General features: G+C 51.5%; 1 protein-coding gene across 2 annotated transcripts in view; it reads left to right on the forward strand.

Annotated features, from left to right (window-relative positions):
* Positions 1-14,046, forward strand: part of USP43 (ubiquitin specific peptidase 43) — a 51,257-nt gene that overhangs the window by 8,140 nt on the left and 29,071 nt on the right. For both annotated transcript variants that reach the window (XM_044249088.1, XM_044249089.1), the window contains exons 3-4: positions 7,318-7,421; positions 12,886-12,978. In XM_044249088.1, the coding sequence (XP_044105023.1) occupies positions 7,318-7,421; positions 12,886-12,978 (197 nt within the window). The remainder of the gene's footprint in view (positions 1-7,317; positions 7,422-12,885; positions 12,979-14,046) is intronic.

Genomic DNA, 14,046 nt, shown 5'->3' on the forward strand with positions numbered 1-14,046 from the left:
AAAATCTCCTTCTTGTCTCTATTCCATGCATTAGGATGGCCATCTGAGGCCATGAGCATTTCATTCTTTTTAGCCATTATTTTCTTTTTCTTCTGCTTGTTTTAAGATTTATTTTTAGAGAGCAGAGAGCTTATGCAGAAGGGGCAGAGGGAGGGGGGAGAGAGACTGTCGCTGACTCCATGCTCAGCACAGAGCCTGATGTGGGGCTCGATCTCACAACCCAGAGATTACAACCGGAGTTGAAGTCCAGAATTGTTCACTTAATCAGTTGTGTCACCGAGGCGCCCTAGCCATGAGTATTTCAGATGGTTCCATTTTACCTCTTCCAGTCCTTTTTTTTTTCCTCCAAACACAGGATGGTTGATTACATGTGTGTACTTAGCATTCCCAGATTTTGATGAAACCCCAAATCTCTGGGAGTAAGAAAGCACTACATCATTTGTAAGACCACAGTTCATTGATATCAGCTGTGTTCTCTATGGGTTTCGCTAAATAAAGATCAACAATGGGTTCTGCTTTCGTGCTATCTTTTTATCTCTCAAGGAAGTCAAAGCGAGTGAAGTCATTATCCCATGAGTGAGCAAAGTTATTTTAACAACATCTGTGAATAATAGGCTTTAATTTAAAGAGGTGTCACACAAGCTTTGGTAAATAGTCAGGCACAGGTCACCTGTGTCTGACCTTTGGCTCAGGTCATGATGCCAAGGTCCTGGGATCAAGTCCTGCCTGGAGAGCCTCCTTCTCCCTCTCCCTTTGCTGCTCCCACCGCTTGTTCTCGCTCTCTCGCTAATAAATAAATAAATCTTAAAAAAATAAAAAATAGATAAAACAACCAGTTGCAAGTTTAAGAAAAGGAGGGGAGAAGCCTAGATGTCTCAAATAAGAATAGACCTCTTTTAAATAATATAATGTAATTAAAAGCTCAGAGTTTGACAGACCTGTAACAACAGACCTTATGCTCGGGACAGCAGGTGAACCCATTGCTCAAGGAAAGTAGAGATTGTACACACCTCCTCAGATCACATCTTAGGAGTGTTATATACGGTCTGAGTAACTCTTGGCGTAACGGAATGCTACTAGGATTATTATCTCCATTGTATATATGGATAAACGAAGAATCAGAAAGGTTGAGTAACCTTCCCAAAGCAACACAGCTCAAGAAGGGACAGAGTTCCAGTGTTCCAAGTACAAGGGGGTCCAGCTTGAAAGCCCATTTTCTTATTTTAACAAGAGTCTTCAGGGTCACCCCTAAAACAAATAAGTGAAACAAAGCAAAGACATCACCACAACGGAACCTGGGAGGGCCACACACTCAAAAGTTACCATGTTTGTGAGATTGTGTTTCTGGGTTGTGGGCTTTTTCTTCTTTTAAATACAATGCTTTTCTGTTTATCCTGTTCAGACCCTTTCAGTTGCAGGTGACAGAGATTTGACTTGATCCTACTTAAGGAAGGGGCATTTATTGGCTTTTATAACATGTAAGCCAAGGCTTGTAGCAACTTCAGGTAAGGCTGGATCCAGGAACTCAGATGATGTCCCCAGGTTTTTTGCTCCGTGTTTGTTGTTGGCTTCATTCTCAGACTGGCTCCACATACACGGTGACAAGAGGAGGCTCAACAATGCTCACTTAGTCTTTTTTTTAGAGAGAGAGAGGGAGAGAGTGTGCATGTGCTTGCATGAGTGGGGGTGAGGAGGAGGGGTAGAGGGAGAGAGAGAACCTTAAGCATTCTCCATGCCCAGTGCGGGGCTCAGTGCGGGGCTCAATCTCATGACCCTGGGATCATGACCTGAGGTGAAATCAAGAGTTGGTACGTAACTGACTGAGCCACCCAGGCGCCCCCAGTGCTCACATAGTCTTTGGGCTGAGTCCCTTCTCCAAAAAGAGGAATGCTAAGCAGAAATACATTTCTGCCACACTGTGTATCCCGCAATCTTACAGTGAACACATTTTGAAATCAGAATGATGTATTTTTTTAGAAAGATACTGTGTACTGAAAATGCCTGTGTGCCATGCATCTCCTCTGTTGCTTTCCGTGACTTACTTCACTACTGACTCATAAGAGACAGCCACTAAATTCTTGAGTGGTGACTATGGTACGTAGCCATCCTGCTCTAATGTTTGCGAAGATAGCTCATGTTTTATAGCTAAGGAAGAGTTAGGTCAGGGAAGTTGCCCCAGGTCACCCAACTTCTGTTTGGGGGAATTAGAATCAAACTTGAGTCCATTTCATAGCTGGGCTGAATCCCTTTCCTACCAGACAGGTGGCTAGGAAAAGCCTCTCGTCCTATGTTCCCCTCCTCCTCCTCCCTGGCTGTGCCAAGCAGCACTTCCTACCTGCAAAGCAGAGTAGGAAGGCTAGACAGCTTTGCAAATTGCCTTTCAGTCTTCCTCTGCTGGCTTCTGGGGGCAGGAAGAGGTATTGGGCTTACAGGCAGGGAGGATCACAGAGAGGTTCAGTAATTTTTTTTTTTTTTTTTAAAGATTTTATTTATTTATTTGACAGAGAGAGATTACAAGTAGGCAGAGAGGCAGGCAGAGAGAGAGAGGAGGAAGCAGGCTCCCTGCAGAGCAGAGAGCCCGATGCGGGACTCGATCCCAGGACCCTGAGATCATGACCTGAGCCGAAGGCAGCGGCTTAACCCACTGAGCCACCCAGGCGCCCAGTAATTTTTTTTTTTTTGACGATTTTATTTATTTATTTGACAGAGATCACAAGTAGGCAGAGAGGAAGGCAGAGAAAGAGGGGGAAGCAGGCTCCCCGCTGAGCAGAGAGCCCGATGCGGGACTCAATCCCAGGACCCTGGGATTATAACCTGAGCTGAAGGCAGAGGCTTAACCCACTGAGCCACCCAGGCGCCCCGAGAAGTTCAGTAATTTGCCCCAAGTCACACAGCAAGTACATGGGAGAGCCAGGGTCCACATCCGGGAAATGGGACTCTAGAACAGGGTTTCTCAAATTCTGCACATTCCACATCTGGATTCTGTGCAATGTGGCCTCCGCAATATCCCTCTACCCATAGGATGCCGGTGGCACCCCCCGGCTGTGATTGACAACCAGTGTCCCCTGGAGGGGTGGCGAAGCGTTCACTGGTTGAGACCCTCTGCTCTGGAAGGTTTGCTCCCAAGCATAGTACACCAGCCGCAGGCCTTTCTTTAAGGTGCCTTTGAGTTTCTTTAACATGAGCAGACTTGGCCAGTGATTCTTTCTACCAGCTTGAGGACTGATGTAAAAGCAGCCATGGTTGGCCTTCTGCTAGATGTTCTCCACGCTGAAGCCAGGGCCATCTTTTGAGGAAGGACAAAAGATCACATCACTCTCCTTAAATTTCTCCAGTGGCTTCCTGTCATACTTTGGAACAAAATCCAGACTTCAGCCTGCGCCTACCAGTGGCTCGGCCTACGTTCAGGCCCCTCTGCCCCTTGTTCATGGTTCTGGGCCACACCGGCTACTTTCTGTTCCTTCCGCAGGCCAAGCCTTGAGGTCCTGGGCAAGAATGGGAGGCAGTGGCTGTTGGCCCCAGAGAGGAGTTTGCCCAGGTCTTTACTTGACCTGATTGAGACCGGAAGAGATCTTTTTCCCCAGCTGGGGCGGAAGCATCTCCTGGTGTTTGCTCTCGGAAAACTGGGCCGCCTGCAGAGGCCCGGCTGGGGACGCTTGAAGGCAGAGCCAGACCCGGCAGGAAACTTAATTTTCCCTTTCCAGGAAGGAAAGGCACTGTCCTCTGTAACTGAGCAATTTTTTTTTTTTCTTTTTGAGGTTATTTCTGTTTCAAAACATGTAAAGGCCATATAGCTAAATGTATGTGAAATGGGGATAGAAAACATAAGGACCACTTTCTTCAGGGTTCTCGAATGCTTTCATCCGGCAAAAAGGGCATATTTTTACCTTCCTATACATGGTCTCACATAGGCAATCTTTTGGGGTATTAATTTTCCAGAAATTGCCGCTCTTACAGAATCAAGAACGGTAGGGGGCTGGGGAGAGGACAAGGAAGCCACCATTTATGACTTACATACTGTGTTCCTTGCAGGACACAGAATTTTTTTTTTTTAATTTTATTTATTTGACAGACAAAGATCACAAGTACGCAGAGAGGCAGGCAGAGAGAGGGGGAAGCAGGCTCCCCACTGAGCAGAGAGCCGGATGCGGGGCTCGATCCCAGGACCCTGAGCCGAAGGCAGAGGCTTAACCCACTGAGCCACCCAGGGGCCCCTAGAGAGTCTTCTTTTATTTTCATGGTGGCTTGGGGAGGTGGGTGTAATATTCCTGTTCCTTTTATTTATTTTTTTAACAAAGATTTTATTTATTTATTTAACAGAGCAAGAGAGGGAGAGAGCACAAGCAGGGGAAGCAGTAGGGAGAGGGAGGAGCAGGCTCCCTGCTGAGCAGGAAGCCCAATGTGAGGCTCGATCCCAGGACCCCGGGAGTATGACCCACGCTGAAGGCAGACACTTTGCTGGCTGAGCCACCCAGGCGCCCCACTCCCGTTCCCCTTGGATGTAGAATGAGGCCCAGAGACACCCAGCGTGGCTCGGCTGGCAGAGGGGAGTCAGCCCGGTCTGACGTCCTTGTCCGTGTTTCTCAAATGACCCTGCTGCCTCGCATCCCAGCCTCACTAGGGATTTTCTCCTTCCGTACCCCCTCCCGGGCGGTCCTGCCCTCTGCAGCGCCCAGACCCCCACGTTATCACCTTGATGCAGAAGCACCTGTGTCACTGTGAGGTCTTTGGCTGCCTGACTGGGAAGAGGTGGGAGGTGCAGCAGGCTCCAAGGGGAGCTGAGAACCAGACAGCTCTGGGGGTGGGGGTGGGGGTCCCGGTGGCAGGAGCTGCTGGATTCTGGTGTGGACACCACTGTTGGATGCCGTGTTTTCAGGCTTTTGGTCCCTCTGCTCATGATTCCCGGGCAGGACTGTCTCACTGGTCTCACTTGGGCCATGTGCCTGTCCCTTGCGATGGGAGGGCGGGACCCCTGATTAAAGAGCTTCCCTACCTCCCTGTACCAGAAGGGCTGCTGTGACCAGGCAAGGGGCCTCAGCCTGCACAGCCACAAATCGCAGCGTCCGCTCTGCCTCCGGGGTCCGTCCCCTTCCAGCTCAAACTTGGCCTGCCCTTCCTGGACCCACTTCTCCTTCCGATTTTCCCTCGTCCACTAACGGAAGACAGGCATTCCCGGGGTACCAGATGGGACGTTGGACCTGCTCCTGCGTGTCCCCTCCCCCTTTCTTTGCTTCCCCACTGAATGCTCGCTTAGGAGCTACGGACACAGGGCATCTGGAGTCTATCCCCTGCTTCCATTTTCGTGACTCCTGCTCTCCCCATTGTTTCCCGGGCCCTGGAGCCTGCTGAGCTGTGTCCTCCCTCCAGACCCGCCTCTCGTCTCCATGCGTGGCATCAGGGTAAATCATCTCACCATGCGTGTCGCTACCCCGTGGGTTCAAAAGCCATCAGGTACTCCCTGCCACGTCTCGGCAACCGCAGACCGTGCTCCCTGTTCCAAGTGTCATATATGTTAACTCCTTCAGTTCCAGGACATCCCTTCAAGGTGGGCACTGTCATTCAGCACCCCTTGATAGAAGTCGGGAAGTCAAAAAAAAAAAAAGAAAGAAGTCGGGAAGTCGTGGGGCCAAAGGGTTAAGTAACAGTCTCATCCGGCTCAGAGGTTGGGCAGCGTTCCCAAGGAGTGTTACTTCCGAGGGATTGGGTCCCTGGCCGTCAGAGCCCAGAGGTGGATTCTGAATCCTGCTTCTGTGCTGTTCACTGAACCGGGCAGTCGTCTTTAGGACATGGAAGCCCCCCACCCCCACCCCAGCATGACATCAGACTCGCCCCCCCGCCCCCTGCTTCCCTTCGCACATCCTGTGTGCTAAGACCCAGCTTCACAAAACCACGGGACCAGTAAGAAGGTTCCATCCTGAGTCTTTGCCCCAGTCTTTCATTATGGAAAATTCCATATGATGGAAAAAGCGAATGAATGATACAGTGGATCCCTCCTACCCACCACCAAGACTCTACAGTTTACGTTTTACTAACACTGTATTATTGTGTCTCTGTCCATCTGTATATGCCGCACTCCATCTACGTTTTTTCCTCATCTTACTGCTTCTCGATGAATTTTAAATGAGTTTCAGACATGGATATGTCTTACCGCATGCACTTCCTGTGTGTTCCTCTCCTGGCCCTCTGAATATGCTGGCCGTAAAGCCTGGGGTGATGTGGCCCCTGGCCGTGGGATTCCTGCAGCCGCCAGAGGCCAGGAGAGCTGAGGGACGCGTTCCCCAGAGCCCCCTCATCCCCGTTCGTGGCCTGGGGATGCTGATTTTGGATGTCTGGTCCCCAGAACCGTGAGAGATTACATTTCTGCTGCTTTAAGCCTCCCGTGTGTGTGAATTTGCTCCAGGAGCACCAGAAAGGGAGTACAGAAGGGGATACAAAGGGGGGCACAGTAGGACTGATGTGCGGTGAAGGAGGCTTACGCGTGATTCTGAGAGGCAAAGCCTAGTGTTCCGATGCTCACGTGCAGACTGGCTCCCGGGAGATGGGGGTGGGGCGGGTCAGCAGGTGGAGGATGGGAGATGTGGTGTAGACACGTTCAGAGCGGTGGTAGTGTAGACACACAGGGCCTGGCAGGAAGGAGATACAAACAGGAGGTGTAGACACGCAGGGTCCAGCAGGAAGGCGGTGTGAATGGGAGGTGTAGACGCGAGGTCCAGCAGGTGTAGACACATGAGGTGTAGACACATGAGGTATAGACACACAGGACCCAGCAGGAGAGAGATGCGAACGGGAGGTGTAGATATGTGGGTCCCAGCAGGAAGGAGACGCGAACAGGAGGTATAGACACAGGGCCCATCAGATATAGATACATAGGGTGTAGACATGCAGGGCCCAGCGGGAAGGAGATGCAGACAGGAGGTGTGGATACATGGGGTCCAGCAGGTATAGACATGCAGGGTATAGACACGCGGGCCCAGCAGGAAGGAGATGCAAATGGGAGGTATAGACACGCGGGGTCCAGCAGGTATAGGCATGCAGGGTATAGACACGCGGGGCCCAGCAGGATGGGGATAGGAACAGGGAAAGGCGAGACCGAGGTCATGGCGGAGGTGGTCGGGTGTGTGGGAGCATTCCCACGCCACCGCTTCTGCTCTGCTCCCTCAGCACCTTCTCCGTCGGAGGGGATTTGGGAGGTCTAGAGACCACAGGAGCCATGGAATTGTGGCGAAGTCAACGGAAGGGCCTGGGCCTGGCAGTCTGGAGGCAGTAGAGCGATGGGAGCCATGTCTAATCTTGCTTCCTTCCCTCATTTCTCTGCAGCCTCAGCCTGAAGCCGGCAGAAGCCCTGAGAACCTCCCGTCACCATCAGCTCAGCCTTCTCCAGTCCCAAGCTTTGTGCAGAGTCACTTTCAAGCGCAGTATAGGTAAGAATCTAGGTGAGAGTGGGATGGGCTTGGAACGGATTGCCCGGACTTGGATGCCCGCAACTGGTCTCCTGTTGATCCCAAGACAAGAGACCCAAGCGCCCTTCTCCTCCCATTACAGATCCCAATTAACCTCTCCCTCCTGTCGGCCCTGGTGGTTAGCCTTGCTGGCTCCTGGGCCTCCCATCTCCCTCTGAAGGGGGTTCTAGAACCTGACTGTGGAGGTCAGGGCTTCCCCAGCCGGCAAGGCAATCATTGAGCCTTTGGTGAGACCTTTCCCATTCATTCCTGCAGTCGGAGAACCCAGTTTGCCAAGTTCTTTCAAGCTGAAGATTTCCCAGCAACATGGAGGATAATTACACTGCCTTTGAATTCAGAAACATTCTCTTCAGGCTTTCATATATGTGACAGTTCAGAGCCTGAGATAAGGCAGTGTATTTCCAAGTTCAGAGATAAGATAGTATATTTCCAAGCACTGTGATGGTCTAGTAAAAGCCCTGATTGCAGGGAAGGGGGATTATTGAGAGAAATCCCCCTGGACTTCTTGGAGGCTGTGTGCCTTTTTTTTTTTTTTTTTTAAATGTTACCATTTAAATCTGAATCTCTAAGAGCAGGATATAGACATTGATATATATATTTTTTAAAGATTTTTATTTATTTATTGGACAGAGAGAGAGATCACAAGTAGGCAGAGAGGCAGGCAGAGAGAGAGGAGGAAGCAGGCTCCTCGCTGAGCAGAGGGCCCAATGTGGGGCTCGATCCCAGCACCCTGGGATCATGACCTGAGCCAAAGGCAGAGGCTTAACCCATGGAGCCACCCAGGCGCCCCAGAGGTGTGCCTTTTGATGGGCTTCAGGGATGGCTAGGATTGAACAGGTGGGAGTGTCTCCAGCCTGCACGGAAGCTGTTCACACGTGGGAATGAGCACAGTAATCAGGATTTCGGGGAAGCCATCGGTTACAGAGAACCTCCCCTTGAGGTTCTGCTACCGTTGGTCGCTGAGCATATTTGTTAATTAAAAATGCTTCTAAATGAGCCTAGGTGTTATTGTTGTACACGAAGTAAAGCCCATTTCCTTCCTGCAGTGGCGTGCACAGAGCGAGCCTCAGTGTTGCAGTGGCCAACCGTTGCTAGCCAGGAAAGCTATGTGCTGGGCATCCGTCTTCCTTATCTGCAGGTGCCCAGCGTAGGGGCTGCTAGAAACAAAAATGAGACAGAAGAAAAGAGGAGGAGAAAGATCGTCTAGGAGGAGGGAAAAGGGAGTCCAAGACCAGGGTAGGTTAGACTGCAGTGCAGAGACATCAAGAATTGCCACCCAGTACCGCTCACTGGTGTCTTTGCCTCGCTCACCCGTTCTCTCAGCCCCCTTGGCTCCCGTGCACACGTGCTCCCTCTCTTCTCTTCTTTCAAATATTCGAGCGTCTGCTCTTATGCTGGGTCCCCTGGGTAAGTGAGGAGCACCACTCTGCCCACGAGAGCGAGATACACCAGCCAGGTACCCCTGGCGTGCTTGTCTCGATCTTTAATTCCAAATACACCCTCGATCTTTACCATTTCACCTACGATGAGCCACTTCCCTTCTCAGCGCCAGAAGGGAACTGCGAACAGGGCGTGGCCCCCGTTCTCATGGAGCTCACGTTCTGCTGGAGTAGGTGTTCGGTAACACACCACACACGTCACAGGGGCTCGCGATGGTGATAACACATGGCTCGGAGTGTGGGGGAGGCAGCCAGCCTTAGATAAGGTGGCCTGGGAGGCTTCATTTTAGAGGGGGGGACATTTGAGCTGAAAGCAGAGTGACGAGGTGTCAGCTATTCACGTATCTGGGGACCGGGTCATCAGGATAGAGAAAACGGCCGAGGCCAAGGGCCTGGGGTTGGAATGACGTCGGCACAGCAGGGGACAGGAAGGGCAAGGGAGCTGCCGGGAAGGGAGGGGGCAGGAGGTATGGCTGGAGGGGTGGACAGGGGTCTGGTGGTGCAGGTGTGGGTTTTCGCCTCAAGGGCACAGGAAGCTGCTGCAGAATTTGAAGCCTGCTGTGGCATCATTTTCAATTTCAGCGATCATGCTAGTGGTTTTCCAAGGGTTTTAGGAGCTTTTCCAAGGGTTCCAAGGGTTTCAGCGCCAGGACCTGGGACAAAGACCAAATACGTATTTCTTACTATAAGTCACAATACTGCACGGTCTCCGACTGCTGTGGGGGGAGTCGGGAGGGTTCCCGAGGAAGCGACAAGCGCCGTTTGGGTAGGTGCCTGTAGGATGATGAGTAAGAACCAAGGCGTTCAAGTTTCCAAAAAGGAACCAGTGACAGCTGAAAATTACCCACTTTGAGCGGGATCTTGGGGAGTACAGAAAAAAATCGAGTTAGGGATGTCCGTCTGAGTGAGGGCTTTTGAGCTGTGGGAGGTGATTTTCCGGGGAGGTAGGTAGGGCCAGCTCCGAGCCAAGCAGTTGCCTCCCAGCAGGGGTGCCTTGGCTCTGGGTGCCAGAGCCTGGCTCTCCGCTGCGGAGGGCTTGCCGGCAATGGAGAGTCGCTGTGGTATCAGCCCTTCTTGATGAAATCAGAAGCTGGAGGATATATTGTGGGTTAATTCACAGATCCCTGTTCAGGAAGGTTCTTGCTCCCCTGCCCCCACTCCCCTTTTTAGGGTGTTGGGTTTTTGACTTTGCAGGAGGAGAGAAGGAGGAGTGGGATCGGGGTGCTGGACTGGGTTATGGACTAGAGGAGAAATAACTGGTTATTTCATATGGTTGGTACCACAACCTAAAAGCACCTGGGAGTTTAAAAAGCAAGGATTGGGGCTATGGTGGGGTTTGCCCATGAGAGGGCGTGTGTGTGTGTGTGTGTGTGTGTGTGCGCGCGCACGTGCATCACATATATGCTCCTTGCTTTGTCGTTTGTGCCTTTTATCCACAGAGAGTCTGATCTGGTTCCCATTACAGGCAGCAATCCCTGCTAGGCTTTCTCAGTGCAGGTCTTGGAGGGAGGGGTGACATCTGACCCGTGTGTTATCAGGGGCCCGAGCGCTGGCAGAGACGTCCCCTGTCCAGGGAGCAGGTGGTGCTAGGTGCGTCTAAGGGGTGGGAGGTGTGTTCGGCTGGTCGGAGTACTAACAGGTGTGTCACCAAGGCCCCGGGCTTGTTTCTGGGCGTCTGTACCTGGTGGGAAGCCAAGCACGGTGCTGGGTCTCAGTAGTGGCTGGAAGGTTGGTTTTTGCACCAGAAACAGTTTGACGAGAAGAAGGACTCCCTGAGGGAGACGGGTGGGTAAGGTCCACAGGCAGCGGGGTGGGTCTCTTCCCCCTTCCCCCATAACAAGCTTGGGGGACAATAGGACAGGACTGTGCCTGTCCAGCCAGGATAGCAAGGACAGAAGGACTCTTCGGGCCACATGTGAGGATGGCCAAAGATCGGGAACGTCCAGAGTCTTCTCTGCGCCTCGTCCGTTTGTCCCACTCACTCTGTCCTCATGGCTCATCTCGGAAAGACAGGTGTATTTCACACCCTTTCTATAGCTTATTTATTATAAAGACCATATGTTTTCTTCATTCTTTACATGTAAAATTAGACCGTTCCATGTTTTTACCAGTTACATGTCCCTTGGTCCTTACAGAGGTTTGTGGCTCCGTATAAGGACAGACCTTATCTCCATTTCATACAGTGCCACACTGCAGGAAAAATGCAGCCCAGCTTAGCGTTAGTCGGCTCTAAAACACAGACAAGTCAGAAAAAACAGTCCTTTCCATTGGCTCGCTTAAGGACGAAAACAGGGATTTGGATATTTCCCAAAAACAAAAATCTGTCTTCCGGGCTTATGTTCTATCTAAGTACATTATGGGGGAAGGAAGAGAAGGATCAGGAGAAACAGGGTGGCAGAGGGGACCCCACAAGCGTCAGGTCCCCCTAGCGCCTGGAGCTCGGTGTCTGATGCACTGTTTTTACCAAAAGGTCAATGTGGTTCTCCCATTGGGAAATTTACCAGAAGCAGCAAATTATTGGACATGAAACACTCAGGTCTAATACTCGGTTTTCTAAAGTCATGGATGGTTGGTAACTCATCCCCCGGGTTGCTGAGTGGTTCTGCCCGGCTCGCTTAGGATCGCCTTGGTCAGCACCGGAGAACCTCAGGGTTTCATGCTCTTAAGTAAGGGAGTGTTAAGTGTGAAAGTTCAAAGGATATAAGTCAACTAGGTCTTCCTGCTCTGAATCGGTCCATGCCTCATCTGTTGATACTAAGGACTGGAGGGACCGCGGTGAGCTTGCACTCCGGAACCTGAGCCTGGCTTTGCCACTTAAGAGCTGTGTGGTCCTTGGGAGAGGTGCTTAACTTCTCTGTGCCTCAGTCTTCTTGTCTGCAAAACGGGGCTAATACTGGGGGTTATGGGCAGAAAGTGGGTTGATACAAGCACAGCGGTCAGAAGAATGCCCAGTTCTCAGCGAGCGCTGTTTCCACATTAGCTGCCTTTCTCCAACCTTGGCTGCTTCACTGGTACAGCGAGGATGGTGGACGTCCATCGGTGGTTCTGCCTCCTGGCTGAGCACAGGTATCACCCGGGGAGGCTCCCCTCCCCCGCCCCAGCTTGGAACAGCCTCTATGGGAGGCCGGCCGAGACATCTGCGTTTCTAGAGAAGCTCCCTCTGTGATTCTGGAGCCCAGGGAGGCTGAGATCCAGGAGAAGGCATGGGCTTAACATCCCTTCCGGCTTGCGGGTCAGCCTGCTGATTCTACCTCGAGGGGTTTTCGCTCGCCTTCCCATACTCAGCGCACTGCCACGCGGGAATCAACCTTTTTTAAAAAATTGAGGTCAGAGTCACCGGACGTAAAGTTAGCCATTTTATTATTTATTTTTTATTTATTTTTAAAGATTTTATTTATCTATTTGAAAGAAAGAGAGAGCATGAGAGGAGAGAGGTCAGTGGGAGAAGCAGTCTCCTTGCCGAGCAGGGAGCCTGATGTGGGACTCGATCCTGGGACTCCAGGATTGTGACCTGAACCAAAGGCAGTTGCTTAGCCAACTGAGCCACCCAGGCGCCCCAGGTTAGCCATTGTAAAGCATAGAGTTTCATGGCACGGACATTACATTATTGTGCAACCAGCACCTCTGTCTAGTTCCTGACCGTTTTGATCACCGCAAGAGAAAACCCAGTACCCGTTAAGCCCTGCCTTCTTCTCCCCTGCCGGCAGCCACCGATCTGCTCTCTGTCTCTGTGGCTCTACCACTTCTGGATTTATCTGGTTACCCTGATGGGAATTTGGGTTGTGCCTGCCCTTTGACTCTCGTGACTAGCGCTACTCCGAAATCTGTGGGCAAGCGTTTGTAGAAATCCCTGTTTTCAACTCTTTTGGGGTACGTATCTGGGAGGGGGATGGCTGGATCACACGGCAGTTTTATACTGTTTGAGGCTCTGCCCAGCTGAGTGGGTGCCGTTCACCGTGAAACTCTTTTATCTTTTGCCCTCACAGATCTTCCTTGACCTGTCCCCACTGCTTGAAACAGAGCAACACCTTCGACCCCTTCCTGTGTGTGTCACTGCCCATCCCCCTACGCCAGACGAGGTACGTGGCCATCACAAGTGGCGAACTTGACTCTCACCCTTCGTCCTCCCTGGGTACCTTCTGGCCTGGCACCTGCCGTTCTGTCTCTCGCACATCTCAGCCAGCACATCTGCAGAAACCAGCCTTAGAAAGCTGGCGATGTCCGGCGGCCCAGTGTGACCAAGTGAAAGGTTACTGCGTCCCTTCCTGAGCCCTCAAAAGAATGATCTGCAGCTTGTCTGTCACGCCATGGCCGGGCTTCCGTCTCTGGGCCACTTAGAAGCAGGCATGGGCCAGTTGGGGCCTCTGGGCAGAACCAGGGGCAAATCTGCAAAAAAAAAAAAAAAATCTGTTGCCACCTGCTTTTCCTGGCTTTGTTTCCACGTCCTTTTTGCCTTTCGTGAAGGTGCAGGGAAAGGGTTTCTTTAAGGAGCAAATAAAAAGGGAAGTGGGTGTGGAAGGGGAGGAGAAAAACAGAAAAGAGGAGGGTAGTCAGGTCTGGTAAGAGGCATGGCGGGCTTGGCTTTATAAGCGTAAGAGGCACTCAGGGCAGGCATTCCAGAAGCCTGGGTCTTAAGGCTGTTAAGGCATCTGGCCATTGTCAGTGTCATGGAAGTTTGCTGGGTCCCGCGCTGTGTTGAGATGGCGACATTTCTAAGATTCTTGGCCTCATGTAGCACAGGACAGGGGTTGGGACCACTGACTCCGGGGCTAGACTGCCCGGGGTTCCAGCCCCAGCTATGGCTGTGAGCTGTGTGAACCGACCAGTGTTGCAGGAAGGAGAGGAGAAGCAGGAGCTAGAGGAGGGAGCCCCAGTGTGCTGGTGGGGACAATACCAAATAGAACTAGAGATACTAGAAAGTGTGTGTGGAAGGGGCAGGGGGAGAAGGGACAGACTGAGTCCTGTTACCAAGGGGAATTTCAATAAGGAGGACATCATCAGTAGTGTCGAGCCATAGTGGAAGCCTGACCCTTTTACATCTTAAATTTCCAAGTTTGTTTTTACGCACCGTCATGTATTTAACAAACAGAACCTTGAGATCACAGGTCTGTACTGGGATTCTTAATCAGGTACCTTTTATTTCTAAT

This window comes from Neovison vison, chromosome 5 (assembly GCF_020171115.1).
Source record: "Neovison vison isolate M4711 chromosome 5, ASM_NN_V1, whole genome shotgun sequence".
NCBI classification, from domain to species: Eukaryota; Metazoa; Chordata; class Mammalia; order Carnivora; family Mustelidae; genus Neogale; species Neogale vison.